Consider the following 24428-nt stretch of genomic DNA (forward strand, 5'->3'; position numbering starts at 1 on the left):
CCTCCCTTTCAGCAGGCTCTGTGTGAGCTTGATGTATCTTCCTGCCTGTGTTGTTCCTGCCCTCTCACTTGGGAGCTCTGGTTTTGGGAATAGCATTCTTTTCTCTTTACATCCTAGGGAAATGAATTAGAACCAAAAGCAACAAAGAGTCTTGTGGTAGTTTAAAGACAAACGGCAGAAGCTTTTGTAGACTACAGTGCACTTCATCAGAAGCATTTAGAACCAGTTAACAGCTGGCGCTCTTCCTGCTTGGGCGATGAGTGTTTGGCTTGAGGGTGCTGGGCTGACCTGCCTTGCTCTCAGTCTGGAATATCATATGCTTGTCATGTGGAGGGAGCCTCCCACTAGAGCCCCAGGCTTGTTCTCTGTAGCCAGCAAAGGAGAGCTGTACCCATCAAACTAGGCGGTTGCTAAGCCAGCTGTGTTGTGCTGTACAAGGGCCTTTTGTTCTCATTCTTGGGATTCTTTTTGTCTTTTTATCGGTTTTCTCTTCTCTCCCCCACTTCCCTCTCTCCCCCATTCTCTCTGCAGTCCCTCTAGGCACCCCTGTTTTTTCATCTTAGAAGACAGGTAACTCCCGCGGAGGGTGTCCTGTATCTTCAGGCCCCATGTGTTTGCCTGTTTGGCTCTGTATCTCTTACTCATTTCCTCCATTCAATAGCAATAACATTAATGGTATGACAAGGTAGCCAAGTGTTGCCAAAGTGAATCCATCAAATGCTTCTCAGCAACTCCCCCAATCCCTCAGGAGCCCTTTAAGTGCAAGCCCTTTTAATAAAAGTGGAGGCTGGTAGCTCTGGTGTGTTAAGTTCAGGAGTGGAAAGCAGGAGTGAGCGAGTAGAGCTTGGCCTTGCCTCAGTCACAGGGCTGAATATCCTTTCCTGAATCCACTGGCTGGGAAAGGGGGCTTGTGTGCTCTTTGTCAGCATATGGCTTTTTGGAGTTGGCTGGTTCCAAACAGGATGCTTCATTGTTGCAGGAAACAATTACAAATCTATTAACCATTGGCCTCTGAGAGAAGGGACAGGTTTGGGGGTTGTGGACAGTTGGCTGCAAACAGCAGCCAAACAGGATTGGAGCTTCCCCCTGCCCTGTGAAGTTTGTCCAGAGCCTCTGGGCTGACTGGCTGGAGGAGGAGGAGGAGGCTGTATGGGTGCTGTTATTTGCCAACTCAGGACAGAGGTTTATTGCTTGTTCCTTTCAGAGATGTTCTGAGCCTCTAGTTTAGGGTTGCTTTCTGTGTTAGGCTTAACTAACAGGGCATATAAAATACCCTTAAAACATAATAAAACAATCACTTTTACTAACTCAGTTACTAACTCAAAGACATAGATATGCTGAGGTTCCAGAAATGGTCTGGTTGTATACCTGCATCTTTTTCATGGTTGAGAATCCTTAATCCTTGTGGGTTCCTTTTTCTCCCTCAAGGGAATTTAAACATGGAACTGATGTGTGAGAGAATGTTTTATAGTTTTTTTAGTGTTTTGTCACCTGTTAGCCACCCTGGGCTCCTTCTGGGAGGAAGGGCAGGATATAAATTTCATCATCATCATCATCTATGTTATGCATAAAAGTTAGATGGAAAGCAGTCATTTTTGTTTATTTTGTCACATATGTATCCTGTCCTTCCTCCTTCCAAGGAATTCAAAGCAGTATTCATGGGGTTCTAGTTCATTATGCCAACTAAGAACTGGTCAGGTCCAGCTTCAGAGAAGACAGGTGTCATCAAACCATTTGTAATTTTCCCTCTCTCTCCCCCAAGACCTTTGAAATTGTTGTTTGCATTTTATGGCTTGGACTAGTTTAGTGTTCACTGACAGTGTACCATTGTACTGAATAGCTATAGTCCTTTCTATCTTTAGGCCTCCTGTGATACATGGACAATCATTTCATATTTAGTACAGTGTAGACAGGCAACAGAAATGAGGAAAACAGGCTCCTGCTTTTATCTTCCAGCCATCTTTATACATAGTACAAGAGGCAACAGCAAGCACTGATATACTCTCTCCTCCAGCTCCAAAAAGTGCTGAACTTGGTTCCTCAGTGTCTGAATACTGAGCCATGCATAACTTCTATTCATCAGCCACCACATACTGCTGGAGCAGACAGATGGAGGCAGAAGGTAACTCTGTCTAGCAGGCTTGCACAGGTACCTAGCATTGGTGTCAAAGGAAACGTGTTTTTTTAGTGTAGTCAACACAGCACAAACTTTCAAAGCCTGTGGGTGCTCATCCCATGCTTTGCTATGACTGGTGTGTAGAGGGGGCTAAATAGCTGTCTAAAAGCCAAAGAAATCATGAGCTGATTACTGACAACAAGCATGATGTGGATGAATGATATGGCTCTCAAGAGACTAATGTCATTTTCGGCTGCAAAGAAAACAGTTGGGTTTGTCTCTTACCTTCCATATTTTCATAATGAGGCCCAGGACAGAGTGCACATGCCTGACACATGCTCTTTAATCATAGTGAAAGAAGAGTGTTGCCTTCTCGCTCTGCATCTCTTTTTCCAGTGTGATGATGGTCTCATCTTCCTGAACTGATGTGCTCAGTTTGGCTTCTGCCACCAGGTTTAAAACAAAAATGAACAATTATATAGACTACAGTATAGACTACAGCTGAACGTCAAGAAGACTAAAGTAATGACAACAGTTTTTACAGTTGACAATGAGGACATTGAACTTGTCAAGGATTATCAATACCTCGGCACAGTCATTAACCAAAATGGAGACAATAGTCAAGAAATCAGAAGAAGGCTAGGACTGGGGAGGGCAGCTATGAGAGAACTAGGAAAGGTCCTCAAATGCAAAGATGTATCACTGAACACCAACGTCAGGATCATTCAGACCATGGTATTTCCGATCTCTATGTATGGACATGAAAGTTGGACAGTGAAAAAAGCGGATAAGAGAAAAATCATCTCATTTGAAATGTGGTGTTGGAGGAGAGCTTTGCGGATACCATGGACTGCAAAAAAGACAAATAATTAGGTGTTAGAACAAATTAAACCAGAACTGTCATTAGAAGCTAAAACGATGAAACTGAAGTTATCATACTTTGGACACATCATGAGAAGACATGATTCACTTGAAAAGACAATAAAGTTGGGAAAAACAGAAGGAAGTAGAAAAAGAGGAAGGCCAAACAAGAGTTGGATTGATTCCATAAAGGAAGCCACAGACCTGAACTTACAAGATCTGAACAGGGTGGTTCATGACAGATGCTCTTGGAGGTCACTGATTCATAGGGTTGCTATAAGTGGTAATCGACTTGAAGGCACATAACAACATAACAACAGTATAGAAAAGTCTTCCCCAACCTGGTGTGCTCCAGACATTTTGGACTATGGGTCCCACCAGCTCCAGTCAGCATAGAAGGGTCCAGGTGGAGGAAGGCATGCAGAAAGAAAACAAAAGTGATGTGTGTAAAAATATAAGCTGTCATATTTTTGGTGTTAGTTCTCTTAGGGACAAAATTGGCACTTCTCTTAAATTAGCTATGGGGCCTGGTTGGAAGCAGTTTCCTAAAGGCAAAATAGTTTAAAGCAGAGGTAGCCAACATATCTTCCAGATGTTTGTTTTCTTACATTTATACCCTGCCTTTCTTTTATCATGGAACGCAAGACAGCATACATATGTTTCCCAGGCAGTTTCCCATCCAGGCACTGACCAGACCCAGACCTGCTTAGCTTTAGTAAGATGGTGGCCTCATGTGCCTTCAGACCATAGCCTAGGACTATGTTATGGACCACAGCAGCCTTTTCCAACCTTTGGGTCCCCAGATGTTGTTGGACTACAAGTGCCATCATTCCTGAGCATTGGCCATGGTGGCTGGGGCTGATGGGAGTTGTAGTCCAACAACATTTTAAGATCCAAAGATTGGGAAAGGCTCAACTACAGCTCTGATCAGCCTGTCAGCATGGGCAGTCGTAATGAATGATGGGATTTGTATTCCAAACCATCTGGAGGGCACCATGTTAGCTACCCCTGGGTTAAAGGATCTGAAGGAATGGCTTTAGATTAGGTTACAGGCTCATATAACCTTTCCTTGACAAGGGTAAGTGGGATCTAAGGTGGGTTTTGCTTGCTTCTGCTGCTGTGCTGCATATGACAGGAAGTGGAGGAAGGGGGCTGTGAAATATTTTTCCCTTGCAAAGTTGTCATTATCATCATCATCATCATCATCATCATCATCATCATTCATCTTAGGTCTGCCTTAATTAATGCTAAAGCCTAAAAATGAGTTTTCTATTGTGAAAGGTCTTTGAAGTCCATTGCTCTGTCATTCTTGTGTTGTCTCTTTTGCCACCAAGTCCTAGGTGCTGTTTTATCATGCAAGTTCCTTTTCTAGCTCATGCATTTCTCTGTTTTGCCCTTTGAGTCTTCTTGCCATGATGCATTGTTGTACTGAAGTAACAGCAGTTTGACCAACAACAACCCTTATCCTCTGAGAGCCAGTGTAATCTAGTGGTTACAGTGTTGGACTAGGACCTGGGAGGCCAGGGTTCGAATCCCCACTCAGCCATGAAACTTTCTGGGTTACCTTCTCCATCACAGTCTCTCAGCCTTACAGACTTCACAAGGTTGCTGCGAGGATAAAATGGAGAGAGAGGAGAACCATAACAACATAAGAAGAGCCTGCTGGATCAGGCCAGTGGCCCATCTAGTCCAGCATCCTGTTCTCACAGTGGCCAACCAGGTGCCTGGGGGAAGCCCGCAAGCAGGACCCGAGTGCAAGAACACTCTCCCCTCCTGAGGCTTCTGGCAACTGGTTTTCAGAAGCATGCTGCCTCTGACTAGGGTGGCAGAGCACAGCCATCACAGCTAGTAGCCATTGATAGCCCTGTCCTCCATGAATTTGTCTAATCTTCTTTTAAAGCCGTCCAAGCTGGTGGCCATTACTGCTTCTTGTGGGAGCAAATTCCATAGTTTAACTATGCGCTGAGTAAAGAAGTACTTCCTTTTGTCTGTCCTGAATCTTCCAACATTCAGCTTCTTTGAATGTCCACGAGTTCTAGTATTATGAGAGAGGGAGAAGAACTTTTCTCTATCCACTTTCTCAATGCCATGCATAATTTTATACACTTCTGTCATGTCTCCTCTGACCCGCCTTTTCTCTAAACTAAAAAGCCCCAAATGCTGCAACCTTTCCTCGTAAGGGAGTCGCTCCATCCCCTTGATCATTCTGGTTGCCCTCTTCTGAACCTTTTCCAACTCTATAATATCCTTTTTGAGATGAGGCGACCAGAACTGTACACAGTATTCCAAATGCGGCCGCACCATAGATTTATACAACGGCATTATGATATCGGCTGTTTTATTTTCAATACCTTTCCTAATTATCGCTAGCATGGAATTTGCCTTTTTCACAGCTGCCGCACACTGGGTCGACATTTTCATCGTGCTGTCCACTACAACCCCGAGGTCTCTCTCCTGGTCAGTCACCGCCAGTTCAGACCCCATGAGCGTATATGTGAAATTAAGATTTTTTGCTCCAATATGCATAATTTTACACTTGTTTATATTGAATTGCATTTGCCATTTTTCTGCCCATTCACTCAGTTTGGAGAGGTCTTTTTGGAGCTCTTCGCAATCCCTTTTTCTTTTAACAACCCTGAACAATTTAGTGTCATCAGCAAACTTGGCCACTTCACTGCTCACTCCTAATTCTAGGTCATTAATGAACAAGTTGAAAAGTACAGGTCCCAGTACCGATCCTTGAGGGACTCCACTTTCTACAGCCCTCCATTGGGAGAACTGTCCGTTTATTCCTACTCTCTGCTTTCTGCTTCTTAACCAATTTCTTATCCACAAGAGGACCTCTCCTCTTATTCCATGACTGCTAAGCTTCCTCAGAAGCCTTTGGTGAGGTACCTTGTCAAACGCTTTTTGAAAGTCTAAGTACACTATGTCCACTGGATCACCTCTATCTATATGCTTGTTGACACTCTCAAAGAATTATAATAGGTTACTGAGACAGGACTTTCCCTTGCAGAAGCCATGCTGGCTCTGCTTCAGCAAGGCTTGTTCTTCTATGTGCTTAGTTAATCTAGCTTTAATAATACTTTCTACCAGTTTTCCAGGGACAGAAGTTAAGCTAACTGGCCTGTAATTTCTGGGATCCCCTCTGGATCCCTTTTTGAAGATTGGCGTTACATTTGCCACTTTCCAGTCCTCAGGCACGGAGGAGGACCCAAGGGACAAGTTACATATTTTAGTTAGCAGATCAGCAATTTCACATTTGAGTTCTTTGAGAACTCTCGGGTGGATGCCATCGGGGCCCAGTGATTTGTCAGTTTTTATATTGTCCATTAAGCTTAGAACTTCCTCTCTCGTTACCACTATTTGTCTCAGTTCCTCAGAATCCCTTCCTGCAAATATTAGTTCAGGTTCAGGGATCTGCCCTATATCTTCCACTGTGAAGACAGATGCAAAGAATTCATTTAGCTTCTCTGCAATCTCCTTATCGTTCTTTAGTACACCTTTGACTCCCTTATCATCCAAGGGTCCAATTGTCTCCCTAGATGGTCTCCTGCCTTGAATGTATTTATAGAATTTTTTGTTGTTGGTTTTTATGTTCTTAGCAATGTGCTCCTCAAATTCTGTTTTAGCACCCCTTATTGTCTTCTTGCATTTCTTTTGCCAGAGTTTGTGTTCTTTTTTATTTTCTTCATTTGGACAAGACTTCCATTTTCTGAAGGAAGAGTTTTTGCCTCTAAGAGCTTCCTTGACTTTGCTCGTTAACCATGCTGGCATCTTCTTGGCCCTGGCGGTACCTTTTCTGATCTGCGGTATGCACTCCAGTTGAGCTTCTAATATAGTGTTTTTAAACAACTTCCAAGCATTTTCAAGTGATGTGACCCTCTGGACTTTGTTTTTCAGCTTTCTTTTTACCAATCCCCTCATTTTTGTGAAGTTTCCTCTTTTGAAGTCAAATGTGACCGTGTTGGATTTTCTTGGCAATTGGCCAGTTACATGTATGTTTAATTTAATAGCACTGTGGTCACTGCTCCCAATCGGTTCAACAACACTTACATCTCGCACCAGGTCCCGGTCCCCACTGAGGATTAAGTCCAGGGTTGCCGTCCCTCTGGTCGGTTCCATGACCAACTGGTCTAGGGAATAGTCATTTAGAATATCTAGAAACTTTGCTTCTTTGTCATGACTGGAACACATATGCAGCCAGTCTATGTCCGGGTAGTTGAAGTCACCCATTACTACCACATTTCCTAGTTTGGATGCTTCCTCAATTTCATATCTCATCTCCAGGTCTTCCTGAGCATTTTGATCAGGGGGACGATAGATCGTTCCCAGTATTAAGTCCCTCCTGGGGCATGGTATCACCACCCACAACGATTCTGTGGAGGAGTCTGCCTCTTTTGGGGTTTCAAGCTTGCTGGATTCAATGCCTTCTTTCACGTATAGTGCCACTCCACCACCAATACGTCCTTCCCTGTCCTTCCGATATAGTTTATATCCAGGGATAACCGTATCCCACTGGTTTTCTCCATTCCACCAGGTCTCCGTTATGCTCACTATATCAATGCTCTCCTCTAAGACCAAGCACTCCAGTTCTCCCATCTTGGTTCGGAGGCTCCTAGCATTAGCGTACAGGCACTTGTAAGCAGTGTCTCTCTTCAAGTGTCTTTGGCACTTGTGGTTAGGCCTGTGGTAATTTTGCTCTTCTGAATTTATATCCTGTGCCCCTGCTCTCACAATGCCTACTTCTAGGCCTACCCCTTTTAAAATTTCATCATTTCTTTGGTTTTTATCCCAGGGGGGAGGTTTATTCCAAACCGGACCTTTCTCAGCTCCTGTCGGGTTTCCCCCCTCAGTCAGTTTAAAAGCTGCTCTGCCACCTTTTTAATTTTAAGTGCCAGCAGTCTGGTTCCATTCTGGTTCAAGTGGAGCCCGTCCCTTTTGTACAGGCCCGGCTTGCCCCAAAATGTTCCCCAGTGCCTAACAAATCCAAACCCTTCCACCCGACACCATCGTCTCATCCACGCATTGAGACTGCGAAGCTGGGCCTGTCTGGCTGGTCCTGCGTGTGGAACCGGTAGCATTTCAGAGAAAGCCACCTTGGAGGTCCTGGCTTTCAGCATCCTACCTAGCAACCTAAATTTTGCTTCCAGGACCTCACGGCTGCATTTCCCCATGTCGTTGGTGCCAACGTGCACCACGACCACTGACTCCTTCCCAGCACTGTCTACCAAACTATCTAAACGACGGGCGATATCCGCAACCTTCGCACCAGGCAGGCAAAACACCTTGCGGTCTACACGCCCATCACACACCCCACTGTCTATGTTCCTAATGATCGAATCACCCACTACAAGGATCCCTCCACCCCCTGGAGATATATCCTCGGCACGAGAGGATAGCTGCTCATCCCCCAAGGAATGGGTCCCTTCTACGGGATCGTTTCCCTCTTCCTCAGCTGGATGCTGTCCTTCCCCGAGACCATCGTTCTCCATGATAGCAGGAGAGCTATCATCGTTGGAGTGGGACACAGCTATAACGTCCCTGAAGGCCTCCTCCACACACCTCTCTGCCTCTCTCAGCTTTTCCAGGTCCGCCACCTTGGACTCAAGGAAATGAAGTCGTTCCCGGAGAGCCAGGAGCTCATTGCACCGAGAGCACACCCACGACTTCTGTCCAACAGGTAGATAGTCGTACATGCTGCAGGCGGTGCAAAACACTGGAAAGCCCCCACACCCCTGCTGGCTTCTTACCTGCATAGTTTTGTTTAAGGTTTATTACGTCAATGGGTTGGAGACTGCGGTTTAATTGAGGTCAGGGAACAGACAGGCAGAGTGGGGGGCCCTGGCCTCCTCGCCCTGCTGCCGAACTCGCTCTGCTGCTTAACTCGCCTTGATGCTTCGTCAGCTGGGGCTCCCTCTAGCTCGTGTATGCCACCTTGAGCTCCTTGGAGGAAAGGTGGGATATAAATATAATTAATTAAATTTAGTTGTTCCTTGCTATGGTATAGAACCAGGAATCACAGCAGCTGCTTCCTCATGCTGCCTTGTAGTGCTAAGATGCAGCTTTTACATGTCAGTCATTGCGTTACTAGGAAGGAAGCATCATGCTTCCTTCACTTAAGAATGAATCTTTGATCCTAATGTCCATTCAGGTTCCTGGCTAAATCCAGAACTTAGTTTGACAGTAGGGTAGGTGGTGCAGGCTGCAGCTCAGTGGCACATGCTTTACATACAAAAGTTCACTGATTCAATCCCTGGTCTCTCCAGGGAAAGACCTCTTTGTCTGAACCTTGACAAGCCTCTGCCAGTGATTATCAACAACACTGAGTTAGATGGACCAATGGTCTGACTCATAAGACAGCTTCCTCTCCACTTTTTTTTTTTTTTTAAGAGTCTGGTCATATTATTGTGGTGATCTGGTCCTGATTCTGCCCACAGTGAGACATCAGACATTTATTCCACTTTAAACAGTCATTACTTTCCCCAAAGAATACTGGGAAGTACGGTTTGTGAATGGGGTGCTGATACTTGATAGGAGACCCCTTTTCCCCTCATAGAGCTGCAACTCCAGAGTTCTCTGGGAAGAGGGACTGACTGTTAAACCTCTCTGGCAATCGTAGCTTTGTGAAGGGAATAGGGATTTCCGAACAACTCTCAGCACTCTTCACGAACTACACTTCCCAGGATTCTTGGGGGAAGCCATGATTGTTAAAAGTGGAATAAAGTTTGGTGTGAATCTGGCTTCTCTCTTGCAAGATGCAGATCTGTAAGTCACAGGCAAACATGCTTCATCAGGCCTAGAGAGAAGGAGCACATCAAATTGTCGTAACAGGAATGGCTCTTCTCCTCTGCTGGGTCCTAATGCCCCATATGACATGGGTGTATCTGAGCCTTCAGGTCCTTCGTCTGCCAGACAGGCCCAAATGCTGTTGCTCTGACAGCAACACTACCAGTCTCAGTAAAATGTTACACTTCTAAACACGAGAGTCTTATGCTTCCCCCAGCTTTCTCAACAGTAATGATAGGGGTACGTTGTGGGTTCACTATTCATTAGAGTGAATTTGAACATACTTCCATAGTCTAGAGCAGAGCGTGTGAAGCAAAATGAACAGAAAAGGTACTTTTATCCTATGTGTACTTCCCCCCCCCCAATGCCTCTAAGAGGCCAACCTCTGTTCCATAGAATTCTTTGGTTAGGAAACTGCCAAATGATTTGCCTCTGTCCTTTTTGAGTTCCCCTAGCCCCCATTCCTCCCCTTTGACCCAAGCTTCTTTGCATAAGAAGAGAAGAGAGGTAGATCCTTTGCAAGTGACCTGGCTGTGAGGATCCCTGCAGGGAGGGGGTTGGGGTGGTGGTAATGAAAAGCTGAACCATTGAGATTGAAATGAGATGGGAGGCTCACATTCTTAAGAGGGTCTTCCTGTCGGGATCATTGTATCCATTTAGAAGTTGGAGCATTGTTCTCCACCAGACAAGTGGAGATGAGAAGAGTGAGACAGCACCACAAGGTGAATAATGGAGGTGTCTATTATAGAGGCGTGCACGCGTGTATATAGATTTTGCTGGTGTGGAAGGAGGGTGATCTGGTGTCCAAGGCAAGCCTTTGTCCCTGGCTAACACAGATTAATGGTACTAGTGGAATATTTTCTGCTTTGTCTCATTCTAACCCCCTTCCTATGCAGGCAACTCATCATTTTAATGATGCATATGTATATATGTGTGGTGAATTACTTTTTCTGTCCCAGCCAATAGGCTTCTGGAGGATTGTTCATTCTCTTCTTGTTAGATTTGGGTGGGAGACATTGGTTCCCTTTATTAATTTTATGAAATTGGAGGTGGGAAGCAGTGCAGAATAAGAGGCAGAGTAAGGCCGTAGGGAAATGGACTCCTGGGCTGCACTTTGACATTGCAACTGTTGTCCAGCTGTATGACTTTGAATGAATCCCCATGGCCGTCCATCTGTTGCCTGTATTGGGATGAAAATCTTTGGCTTTAATGGGGTCAGCCCTTTGGAGTTTCCATCTGGACTCTCTGCACTGATAATAAGGATTTTTGTTACACATTATTCCCATCTTGGCTGAGTGTTTCCCTGTCAGAGCAGAAGTGTTGCACGCCCCTTAGTTTTGCCTCTTCTGCTGCAGCATGCCTGGGATTGGCTTGGGTGTTAGTGTGTTAGCCAGGATGGCTTCCACAACTCACATCACTTGTGCTTATACATGTTCGTACACAGGAGTGATGACAGGGTAAGTCACCTTTTACTGTTCCTTTGTGGCTTGACCTCTGTGGTTCCTATGGTAACAACCAGTACATGTGACTAAGCTATGGAGACTTCCAGATAGGGTGGAAAATCTACCATAAATCACAAGTATAAAATGGAGGTGCAGGCAGCAGTGAAATAGGGAGAGGAATGTGGAGGCTTTGGGAGTGAAGGGCTGCTTCTGTCACTGAAAGCTGCTGGCTGGTTCTGTCATAATTCTTGGAGCCTTTGATGGCCACAGTGCATTCATCTATATTGCATGGCTCCGGGTAGGGGGGCTGTGCTTATAATGTTGGCTCCACCTGCTTGGCCAAGGCCTGCAAAAGCTGAAGACAAGCTGTGGCTGAGCCCCTTTTATCCCTCTCTTTCTCCCTTGTTAATTATTAGTAGGTCTTTTTGAAATTGACGCGGGAGGGAATGGAGGCGACCTTATGGTTGAATCCACCCTGCTGAGAAGAATAGGGGCACAATTTAGGCAGGCTTTTGGTGATCAAAAGGGAATAGCGTGAAATTTGAGATGGAATTTTCAAAGGGTAAGGATATATATGAGTGGCAAGGGCTTGTTACAAGTTTCTTGATGCTAATATGAGAACAAATTTGTGACAGTTCTTTGTAGGAGGACCATTTTGAACCACACTCTGGATTTGTTTCACAAGAGATTATTTAGAATACAGACATGTGTCTCAGCAGGCAGGAGTTAATCCTAAACCCACCAACTCCAGAGAAAACTTGTATGGAATGCTGTGATTAAAGGGATATTTCTCAGTCTTGCTTGTGTCTGAATTGTATGAAAGCAGTGCAGGGTGAGGAAAACAAACAGGCAGATCAGGATCACTGGAGTAATCTGTGGGTGTGTTACGTTAGGTGTGTTATGGTATTTAAATAATCAAAGGCTGTGTTCTTCAAAGGCCGGCCTTTGGGATTTAGGTATGTGACTGGGTTTAGAGGCTAAGAAGCTGGTCACCCAGTATTGGGAGGAGACCTGCATGTTAATCCCATTTTAGACCATGGTAGTGAACACATTGGGGGTTTAATGTGGTGCTTTAAAATTGATGAGTTTTATGGCTTCTGTCTTCCACTCAGACTCATCAGAGAAATCTTGTGTAGCTTGCATCGTTAGCATATCTACTCAGGAGGAATCAAGGAATATTTGAGGGACAAAGAAGGAACTGTCAAGCAGGAATGGGGTGCATAACTTCCAGCTGACTGTGAAGGCTTTAGTCATAAATAGCATGGACAGGGGCTTCAGATGCTGATTTGAAGTCAACTGATGGATCTGCATGTGGGAACCCAGAACTGGAAGGGGGATAGGGAATAAATACTGCAGGTTGCAGCTGAAGTATACCAGTGCAAGTATGGTTACAAGTATATTCAGAATTTCAGATGTGGGAATATAACTGTGGAACATTAGAGCAGCAGAGCCTTAAGGTTCTAAGATGGATTCCGGGCATTACTTGTACTTTTCCTGCCAACTGATATTTTTTCCAGATTTTGCCTAATTTCAGTTTGTATACTGTTTTAAATCTTCTTATCTTGACACAAATTTGTTTCCTTTGTTTTTCACTTTGGCCTCTACACCAAGTTATGGAGCAAAAGAAGGTGCTGTGTTGTAGCCCCAAAAGTTTTGCATTGTACACTTAAAAAGCAGCACTGATGACAGCAAGACTTCCTACCAGCAACACTTTTGTTCTTTCCATTCTTTGTCCCAGGAAGCTGAGGAGAACAAACCTGATGATACATAGCATGATAATAATCCGACAACAAAGATTTCTGAAACAGCAGGCCATAGTGGAAGATTTATACAGCCCAAGATTGCCTAAAGGGCTGGATTTGATGGCTGATGCCTAAAATGTATCTTCATAGCAAAGAAGATATTTTAGCAGGGACGCTGTGATTGCTGAGCCCATTTGCTAATGCTAAACATCCTTGTGGCAACTACAGCAATTGCCTACAAGAAAAGCAATAACAGGCAAGCTATTGAGTTTATTTTCCGCATCCTTTTAATGTAATTTAGCAGCTGGAAGTAGGAAAGGGAACCAGCACCATGTGATGAGGTATTTCATTTCAGATCATGAGTTAAGGAATGAAAGTAGATGGTTAGAAATATTCAGCGTGAGATTTCCACCCTGCCAGTTTAATTGATCAATAACATGGAGTTGAGTATAGGTAGTCTGAAAACCTCTGACATAGGCAACTCCAGATTTATCAGCTGTCTCTTTTTCTCTTAAAAATACATTTCCTGTAAAACCATAATGACACTCTGATCCTGTGAGCTAGTACCTGTTGGATTAGCCACAAGGACTATGGCACCAGCCTAATTTCACAATTTGTGGTATTGTGTGGCCAATCTGAGGTTACCCATATGGTTCTCATGGATATAGCAGTGTGTATTGCTGTTCCAAAAACAGCTGTCCACCCCCCCATTCTTCCTGAGAGGATAAGAAGATAGAGCTATAGATACCCCAGCCCTACTTCTTCTCTTGCCTCCATCCTCCTCTGGCCTCTGTAATTGACAAACTCATTGAAAGAACAAATGTTGTTTTAATTTAATTTTCAGACAAACAATAGTCTAGGGACAATGTTAAATTCATGAAACTGGCATAATGTGATGAAATTTAATGAGGCAAATTGCTGTTCTGTGGGCTGTTGCAATGTGCTTTCCCCTAGCTGTGTGAGATCTTGCTTTCCCTGGAAGCAAGGGGTCACACCGCCTCACTAGTACTTTTTCTCCCATAGTCTAGTGCAGCATCTTCCTTTTCCTGAAGGTAAATGCAATTTTCCCTAATGTAAATGTGCAAACACATTTCACTGGATTCATGTAATGTTTTCAAGTGTAGCTTCCTATCCACTCCAAACTCTGCTTACACTTTTAATAGAATGTGGACTCATATTTGATTAGAATATGCTTAACACAGCCAAAGGAGAAGTTAAATACTAGATGTAGTATTAACATATAGATTCTCAGAATGAAAAATGTCATCCTATGTTTTTATAGCAATTAGTTTTAGATGTCTTCAGGTGACCCCACCCACTGTGGGTGGTATAATAAACACATTCATACTGATCAAACATTAGCTAATAACAGGCATTTGTTTGTTGATTCCATTGCAAGTCAAACTTCTTTTGTTGAGGCATGCCTATCCAGACCCATGCATATTTGTGATTTAATCTTTTTAGTCTGTTGCTGTTTTATTTGTCTTAAAATTTTAATTACTTGTTTTTAACTGTTTTATCCATAATTTTAATGTTTTTTGTAAACAGCTTAGATTTTTTTACAATTAAGTGGTATATCAATTTTGTTAGATAAATAAATAAATATAAAATCATTTCCCATTGATGCCACTGTATGTCATTTAAAACCATTCTCTCCCCCTCTCCCCCTATCTTTCCATGGTTGGGTGGGAGTTGAAATAATGTATACATTACCTCCACATTCTACCTTTTTATCCCTTCTAGTGGGGAACTGGGCAACAAGTAGTTTTAGCTGTCTCTTACAAAGGAGAGTACCTCACTCTTGGAACTGAATTTAGAGGAGTGATGGTGACTGAGGAGAGAGTCTTTTATTCTTGGCTGCAGGGTGCTGAGCTGTCCCTAACCTGTTGATTTATTTGAGCAGGGCTAAAAGGAAGTCAGCACGGCCTGCTTCTTTCATATGCCCACTGTATGGAGGTCCCAGAAGACTGTAGTTGTTGTTGTTTTTGCTTACCATTTTCCTTCATAAGCCACTTTATGAATAGGAAATAAATCCAACCAGGGGTCCCTTAAGTTGCTAGGTTTGTCTGAATCAGCAACTACATTTTAAAAATAGGGCTAATAATATAAAATGTTCCTGGCCACAGAGTCAGTTTAGGGCAGGCTCTGAGAAGAGCATTGAAAAATTAATCTTGCTGCCAAATGGTTTCCCTTTCACCTTTAATTTGCCCCCCTCCCCCATCAACTTTGTTCTAATCAAGACCATGCTGAAAATGTCTTTTTCTTCTCCCTGTTCTGCCTACTTGAAGTCTCTTTGTTAGTGAACAGCTCTAGGCATTATCTATCCCAGCACGTGCAGCACCAGGGACAGGCCTAGGCATTAGGGAGAGTTTGGAGGATTAACACTGATCAAGTGTACCAGCTTCTGGGATTTTGCTGCTAATTCTCCATTGTCCATTCTCTCCAGAGCTCTTCCAGAGGGCAAGTTAAACCCTGTCCTGTCATTTAAGAAAGGCACTTGGAGCAATGTGGCTCCCCCTGCTTCCACCAGTTTCCATACCTAAACTTCCACAATAGGGAAGAATCCACCTCATTTCATATCTGGCTGAATCCTCCTCCTTCCTCATTGGGAGGTTTTGTCACCTCTGATTATGTGTCAGGCAGCCCAAAACACATAGTGGTAGTTCCAGTTCCCAGTGACTGAATTAAATCAGTTGATTCCTAAACCCTGCCTGACCATGGCAACAAATATATGCATAGCCAAATGCCAGGCTACCAACCTGCCTGGTTTCAGCCTGCTGGACCCTGAGAGGTAGATTGAGGCAAAGGCAAGGGAAACTGAATGATGCTGATGCAGCCAGCTTGACAGTAGAATTTTACTTAGGAGGATAAACAAAGAGACATAAAGATAACTCACAAAGTGGAGGAAAAGGCCAGAACTAACAAAGAAATTAGGTTGAGTCCTGGAATTTCCATTTTGGACTTGGACTAACATGAGCTGCCACAGGGTGAGACTGTAACAGGGAGATCCTTTTTACTTTGTGGAAGCTCATGTTCTGGAATGTTGTGTACCTGCAGCTGGAAGAAATGGTTTGCATTTTCCTTTGTTTTATTGTGTGGCTAGTTTTACTTTTTGTCCCTTATTACGTTTTCTGAAATATCAGCCATTTGATTCCTTTGTTGGCCATTGAGGGGAGAGGAACTGAGGGGACTGGGCTTGAGAGGGGTCCCATATTCTTCTCACGTGCTCTGAAAACCCCAACGTGTTGAAAGGCTGAGTGACACATATAGTCCCTTCAAGATCTGTCTAAGGCCATCCATTCAAGTGGCTTTCACCATGTGGGACAGCTAACACATGAGTTTGGAAAGAGGATCCAGGAGGTAAATACCCTAAACCCCTCTATCCTATATAGTTGTTTCATTTTGCCCTCCTCTGACCAGTACAAGTTTGTCTTATATGACCATTCTAAGCTCTGATGGCCTTGTTTATATTCTAGGTTCAGTAATCTATGCTGCTGTTTCTCAACCTCTTGTGTGTGACCCAGAAACAATCCAGCTTCCAAGGCATTTCTTATCTTTACAGAGGCTGTTCACCTTTGGCCTTTCAACAAACTAACTGTTGCAAATGACCTTGCTCCCACATGTCAGAGGGCAGAGGGACAAAGTTCACTAGGGCTGATCCAGAAGAAGAGGGTGTGTGTGGGTGGGGCCCACCTAGCATCCAGTGGCCAACCAGATCTCTATGGGAAGATTGCAAGAAGAGCCTGAGTGCAACTCTTCCCACTTGTGAATGTGATATACAGAGGCATACTGTGTAAATTTTGTTTTGTTTTGTTCTGGGGGGCACATATTTAGAACTTTGCAGATGGAACCTAATGCATATCTGTAAGCGTAATATATGTGGGAGTTAACAGGTGGCCTGTGAGACTGTTATAGGGATAACATCAATAGCATAGCATGCTTTGTTGGCTGACATTAAAGACAGATGCACTCTCTTGCTTCGCAGTGTATTACTGACTTAATGGTCAATGTTGATATCAAGGTCTTGCTTGTAAAAGTTGAATAAATGACACCTAGGTGTGTTTATGCGTGGATTATAAATGGCTAGAAATGCATCAACAGACAGTGTTACAGATGGTTATTAGCCAAGTTTATCAGCAAGCTGTTATCCTGGCACATTCTTTTTTCATCCTATAGCAATTGATGAATCAGTTATTAAACTATTTGATAATCATTGATAAATCACTATATTAATCATCGCCCCCATTAATAAATGGGATTTTTAACATGAAGTGTGATATTCTTGACACCATTTCTCTCCTTACTCTCATGAAACCATTGCAATAACATTAAATTCAGCAGAAGACAAATGCAGAATCAGAGCTTGGAAAAGTTACTTTTTTTGAACTACAACTCCCATCAGCCCCAGCCATCATGGCCACTGGATTGGGCTGATGGGAGTTGTAGTTCAAAAAAGTAACTTTTCCAAGCTCTGTGCACAATGATGTACATTATGGTCTGACCAAGAAACAGAACCCAAGATAGAATAATGCAGATACAGAGGCTATACAAAGAGGAACACATTTCGTTCTTTACAGATGGGATTACCAGGCAGGGTAAGTGGGATGGAGAATAAATCCCTAGTAGCGCTCCCACATGCATCAATGTTTACTTTTCCTCATAGGAGTGCATGGCAGCCATTTACTTACATGGGCGAAAGTAAGTGGGCACTGCTGTGATGAGGGGATAAAAAGGTCCTCTGTCCTTAACACTTAGGTGGCTTAATCTTCCCCGAAAAGGATCCCACAAGGAGTTCAGTCATGCACACAGTTCCTTTAGCCATCATAATGCTAGGCATTTTTCTGTTATAAATATGTCAGTATGATATAGAAGATCACCCACTGAATACTGGTCAGCCTATTGTGATACAGCTCCAGTGATTCAGGCTTACAGAAGGTATTCTACAAATTGAAGATCAAATCTACCTATCTAGGTGGAGGCGGGATCAAAACCACACACCATTATCTAGTGGGCAGAACAGGAAATCAGATGACAGATTCTGGTTTATATTGAGATATTTGCCATTGATGCAAAATGAATGCAGATGAGAATAGTTCAGGAGGGAGAGGCAAGGCTAAGTGAGTGCCATCCCTGTCTGAAAGGTGTGAAGAGCATAATTTACTGCATTTTTAGGGTGGGTGGGCACAGTCCCCCCCCCCGGCCTGAGTTAAAACACATGGCTTTCTGTTTAGCAAAAACAGTCTTTGTTTCTCATTAAAGTTAATTAAATCTAAACAGCAGCCATTTAAAAAGAAATACCACTGAAAAATTCATATGTTCAAAAAAACAACCAGTCAAACAAAAAATTCCAGACATACTCTTTATGTTTATAAAGCTTTCCAAAATAATTGTATGTTGCAGCCAAGTTGACCATAGCTGGAATTGCCCATGGAAAATAGTAATAGTCACACTTCCAGAGCACTGTTCATTAAAAGCTGTCTCAGCCAGCCTCATGGTAATTTGGGTGGGGGTACAAATGGAGAAACTGAATATAAGGGAAGTGAAGTCATCCAGCTGTGAAATCAGAGTTGGCATTAGAAGTGGAAAGGTTCTGGCTCCTGATCCTGTGCACAAACATGGAGCCCACACAGCTAACGCTGCAAAGGTAACTTGGATGAGCTTTCTTGGACTGTATTGGATGGAACAATGTAGAGTCGCTGGTTTTGCCATAGCATGCTTCACTTTTTTAAATCAGCTGTAGGTTCTGCAGAATAAATTGGCTTGATATGACCACAGCATAGGAAGAAGGGGACCTGCCCCGTGGCATTTTATGTAAAATGGAGGCAATGAGGTCTAAATTGAGATTTCCATGAAAGGATGCTTTTGATTTATACATCCATGTGCAGAAAAGTGAAATGCGGGGAACATGTTAGGTTGTAAATTATACTCCAGAGCAGGGCCGGTTCTAAAGGGGGGCCAGGTTGGGCACTGGCCTGAGGGCCCTGGAGCTACAGGAGCCCCTGAGGGGCCCTCCGCTCCCCTTCTGCGATCCGCACCCCCCCATGTCCCTCACTTACCTGTCAGCCAGCTTTTTAGCATGGCCCTTAATGAAGATGGCGGCCGCAGCTTCCCTAAGGTACTGAAGCCGCTGCCGCCATCTTAGTTGATGGCAGAGATGTGCGCGCGTAGCATGCACGTGTGCCATCAACAAAGATGGCGGCGGAGGCTTCATTCCCCTTAGGGAAACTGCGGCCACCATCTTCATTAAGGGCAATGGTAAAGACTAGACAGGTAGGGGGGGCGTAGGGGGCACAGGGGGGCACGCATGCACGCACGCACACTGACCGACCGGGGGGCCAGGGCAAGCTGATGCCCAAGGGCCCCCGCATGCCTGGAGCCGGCCCTGCTCCAGAGGATTTACTTTAAAGGAGAACTATGCATTTGCAATACGTGTGATTTTTGCACTTCACAGGTGTTTGTATTGCACTCATGTGCATGAAGAGGTTTTCAGAACTTTTTGGTTCCCTTAGGGAAACTGCGGCCACCATCTTCATTAAGGGCAATGGTAAAGACTAGACAGGTAGGGGGGGCGTAGGGGGCACAGGGGGGCACGCATGCACGCACGCACACTGACCGACCGGGGGGCCAGGGCAAGCTGATGCCCAAGGGCCCCCGCATGCCTGGAGCCGGCCCTGCTCCAGAGGATTTACTTTAAAGGAGAACTATGCATTTGCAATACGTGTGATTTTTGCACTTCACAGGTGTTTGTATTGCACTCATGTGCATGAAGAGGTTTTCAGAACTTTTTGGTAAGGTTACAGGTGCACCTCGTCAGAGAGATCATTCCATAATTTGGGGGCCACCACTGAGAAGGCCCTCTCCCTTGTTGCCATCCTCTGAGCAGGCACCCGGAGGAGGGCCTTGGATGTTGAGCGTAGTGTATGGGTGGGTTCATGTCAGGAGAGGCGTTCCATCAGGTATTGTGGTCATAAGCCATATAAGGCTTTATAGGTTAAAAACCACCTTGAATCGAGCTTGGAAACATACAGGCAGCCAATGCAAGCGGGCCAGAATCAGTTTTATATGTTCAAACCGTCTGGTCCCTGTTGCCAATCTGGCCGCGGCATTTGGTACAAGCTGCACTTTCCGAACCGTCTTCAAAGGCACCCCCACGTAGAGCGCATTGCAGTAATCTAACTTGGAGGTTACCAGAGCATGGACAACTGAAGCCAAGTTATCCGTATCCAGATAGGGGTGTAGCTGAGCCAGCAACCGAAGTTGGTAGAAGTCATTCCGTGCCACCGAGGCTACCTGAGCCTCAAGTGACAGAGATGGTTCTAGGAGAATCCCCAAGCTACGAACCTGCTCCTTCAGGGGGAGTGCAACCCCATCCAGGACAGGTTGGACAGCCACCATCCGGTCAGAAGAACCAACCACTAGCAGCATCTCAGTCTTGTCTGGATTGAGCCTCAGTTTATTAGCCCTCATCCAGTCCATTGTCGCAGCCAGGCACCGGTTCAGCACATTGACAGCCTCACCTGAAGAAGATGAAAAGGAGAAATAGAGCTGCGTGTCATCAGCATACTGATGGCAATGCACTCCAAAGCTCCGGATGACCGCACCCAACGGTTTCATGTAGATGTTGAACAGCATGGGGGACAGAACTGACCCCTGCGGAACCCCATACTGGAGAGTCCAGGGTGCCGAGCAATGTTCCCCAAGCACCACCTTCTGGAGCCGACCTGTCAAGTAGGAGTGGAACCACCGCCGTGCAGAGAGGCATTAATCATTTCCCTGTCGCAGCCGGCTGTTCCATCCCTGCTAACTTCTATTAGCCAAGAAGGGCAAGGATCCAGCACAGAAGTGGTTGCACGAACCTGTCCAAGGACCTTGTCAACATCCTCAAGCTGTACCAACTGAAACTCATCCATGAAATCGGGACAGGGCTGTGTTCTGGATACCCTGCTTAATTCACCTGCTATAACACTGGAGCCTTAAGTTCTGGCGGATGCTAAAGATTTTATCCTGGAAGTGCCTAGTAAATTCATTACAATGGGCCACAGATGGTTCTACCATGTCCTTGGGGCCAGCATGTAATAGCCCCTGGACAATTCTGAAGAACTCCGCTGGGCGGCAGATTGATGATTTGACAGTGGCAGCAAAATATATTTTTTTTGCTGCCCTCACTGCCCCTAAATACAGCTTACCATAGGCACTTACCAGTGTATAATTGCATCCACCAGGAGTTCGTCTCCATCTGCACTCAATCCGTCTCCTATATTGTTTCATTGCTCTCAGCTCTGGGGTATACCATGGAGCCGTACGAGCTCCACACTGGAGAGGGCGCTCAGGAGCAATCATGTCAACCTCCCGGGTCATTTCTCTATTCCATAGTTCAACCAGGGTTTCGACAGGAGAGCCAGACCTATCAGCTGGAAAACTCCCCAGAACCCTTTGGAAACCATCCAGATCCATTAGTCTCTGTGGGCGGACCAACTTAATAGGCCCCCCACACTTGCAGAGGGGAGAAGCCACTGTAAGTCTAAACTTCAGCAAGCAGTGAACTGTTCATGACAGAGGGACTGTTGTAAGGCCTCCCACATTCAGATCACCATTTCCATGTCCAGTTGCAAAAACCAAATCTAGAGTATGCCCTGCTACATGTGTTGGGCCAATGGCATATTGGGACAGTCCCGTGGTTGTCATGGAGACCATGAAATCCTGAGCCGCCCCGAATAAGGTGGCCTCAGCATGGATGTTGACATCCCCCAGAATCAATAGTCTGGAGGATCTCAGCAGTACACCCGAGACCACCTCCGTCAGCTCAGCTAGGGAATCTGTTGGGCAGAGGGGTTGGTGGTACACCAACAGAATCCCCAGTCTGTCCCGGTGATCCAGCATAAGATGCAAACACTCCAGACCAGTAGTCACATGGACAGGGTGCTTGTAGAGGGAGATGGAGCTCCTATAGACCACAGCAACCCCCCTCCCCGCCCTCAGGTCTACCCTGATGCTGAACCAGGTACCCTGGCGGGCATAGCTGGGAGAGACTGACTCCTCCCTGCTCACCCACCAAGGTCTCGGTTATAAATGCTAGATCGACTTCCTCATCCACAATTAAATCATGAATGAGGGAGATCTTATTATGCACCGATGTGGTGTTTAGGAGCAGCATCCTGAGGTCTGAGTGCTGTCTGATAGGGCAACCAACAAACCTGCAGGTGTGGGGAGGACTGGAACAAGGCACAGTTGTTAACTGCCTGGGCCGCATTCCCCTTACCTGGCAAGTCCTCCTCACAACGCCATATCTTCCTCTACCTGTCACTACACTAATTGAGGCTTCCTCAAGTCTCCCCACTTGGCTCTGTGTCCTCTCTCCCAGGCACATAACTCAAGACCTGCCAGACCCACAAGAAGCCAGGCAATCTGTAAAGCAGAAGCCACCTCAGCCAGCCAGCTTATGTATCTCCTCCAGGGAAGGGACAGGTGGAAAAATCAGCAACAGCTGGCTGAGTATCTGGGGGCCTGGTCCTGCAAGGCGTGACACCTGTAGAGCAGAAGTCCAACAGGGAGAGGGCAGTGGTGGTAGCTGAGCAGCAGCAGCAAGCAAGCAGGCAGGCAGGCAGACAGCAGCAGCAAATGACACTCCTTCTTCCCTGGGCGATGGTGGTCCCCTTCCTCCTGCAGGCACTGGGTCTCTGGACAGAAGTCATGGATATGTGTTTAGTGCAAAGAGTTCCTGGTTTCAGGGAACAAGTCTGATTCATAGAAGCCAAGGTAGCAGATCTGAAGGTTACATTCTTCTCAGTCCTCCATTTAGAAAAGCAACAGGTTTTAGCAAGAGTTCAGGGACACATTCCAGCCAGGCAATAACACACAGAGAGGGCAAGGCAAGGCCAGTAGGAAGTATGAAGAGCCCCAAGAGCCAGATATAGCCAGGGCTTGCCTAATCAGGGGGCTATACCCACACAATACCTTTATTTCACTTTAGAGAGTCATGGCTTCCCCCACAGAATTCTGGGAAGTGTAGTTCGTGAAGAATGCTGAGAGGAGACTCCTATTCCCTGACAGAGCTCCAGTGGCCAGAGTGGTTTAACAGTCAACCACTCTGATTGAAGGTCTGTGAGGGGAACAGGGCCTCTCCTAGCAACTCTCAGCACCCTTCACTAACTACAATTCCCAGGTGTCTTTGGGAGAAGCCATGACTGTCTAAAGCAGTGGTTCTCAAACATGTTTGGCTCTTGGCGCACTGTAAAACATATGCAATTTTTCTGGCGCACTTCATGTACAAAATTAAAAATATATTAATATATTTTAAACTATGAATAAAAATAACTTAAACTATAGAAAACTATTACTTACCCTATACAAATGGGTTTCTTCTCATTTTTAAAATATACTTTCATAATATTTGAGGCACACCTAGCCACCTCTTAGGGCGCACCAGTGTGTCTGGGCGCACTGTTTTGAGAATCACTGGTCTAAAGTGTCCAGTAATTCTCCTTGAACTGCAGTTCTGTCTTTGCCTCTGTCCCTTCAGAAAGAAACCACGATGCAAGCTTTTCCAGTGCATTCAATAAAGGGATAGGGTTCTTACTACCTTTTGGAGTGTTGTCTGTTCCAGCTTTGGGTCTATGCTAGGGAGTGATCCCCTTCCATTAGTGAGTTCACAACTGCTCTTCCCCATTTCTGTGGAACACATAACAGGCCTGTTACCTCAGTGTCCTTGGGAAAGAGTTAGGTTTTATTATTATTGTTTGAGATTTTAATATTTTAATGTAACTATATGTTTTGAATTTGTACGTCGCTCAGAGTGGCTGGATTGCCAGCCAGATGGGCGACTAATAAATTTAATAAATAAATAAATTAAGTGAAATAACATTCTGGTGTGGATGTGGTCAGGGCCAGCTTTGGTTTAAATTGGGAGGGAGGCTACATGTGCCTGCTGTAGAATAAAAAGGAGGAGGAAACCATGAAAAAGAATGATACCGTTCATACTGTTTTCCTTTTGGAATGGAAAGGGGCTTCCCCTCTGCCCAGTACCCACCCATCCAATCTCCTCCCCTCTCCCTTCCCTCTTCCTCTCTCCCCTTCCTGCCCCTTCTCCAGGTCAGTTTCACCTATCCTAAGCATGATTGCACAGGGGTAAATCCCACTGAACTCAAAAAGCATGCAAATGATGAAACATGCCCTCCCCTCCTCCTCCCTCCTATCCCCTCCCTCTTGCCCCTTTCCTCCCCCATCACCTTCCAATCCCCTCCTTCCCCCCCTCCTCTTTCACAGGAAGTGAATTGGACTGTGAAAGACCACTCCAAATTGTGTTTACATTTTGACCAATTTGTAGGGCAGTACAATATCTCAGAGAGGAGTTCAGGTCTCCTGCTCCCCTGGTGCATTCACTATAGCTGCCCAATTTCCCTGCTTTTTGAAGTTTGAGAGAAATATCTGTTGCCTGTAGATACGTTCTTAAACCGCAAGGGTTTTTTGCCTGTTAGTGAA

At 45.1% G+C, this 24428-nt stretch overlaps 1 protein-coding gene across 14 annotated transcripts in view; it reads left to right on the top strand.

The window, feature by feature from the left end:
- The window catches only part of PLXNA1 (plexin A1), a 460921-nt gene that overhangs the window by 113133 nt on the left and 323360 nt on the right, over positions 1 to 24428 (top strand). The window contains exon 4 of one of the 14 annotated variants that reach the window (XM_061618397.1): positions 12947 to 13014. The exons of the other annotated variants lie outside the window; for them this stretch is intronic. Within the exon in view, the coding sequence (XP_061474381.1) occupies positions 12947 to 12979 (33 nt within the window). The 3' untranslated portion in view covers positions 12980 to 13014. Of the gene's footprint in view, positions 1 to 12946; positions 13015 to 24428 lie in introns of those variants that run through there. 14 annotated transcript variants of the gene reach the window in all.

The sequence above is a fragment of the Rhineura floridana genome, chromosome 3 (genome assembly GCF_030035675.1).
Source record: "Rhineura floridana isolate rRhiFlo1 chromosome 3, rRhiFlo1.hap2, whole genome shotgun sequence".
Lineage (NCBI taxonomy): Eukaryota > Metazoa > Chordata > Lepidosauria > Squamata > Rhineuridae > Rhineura > Rhineura floridana.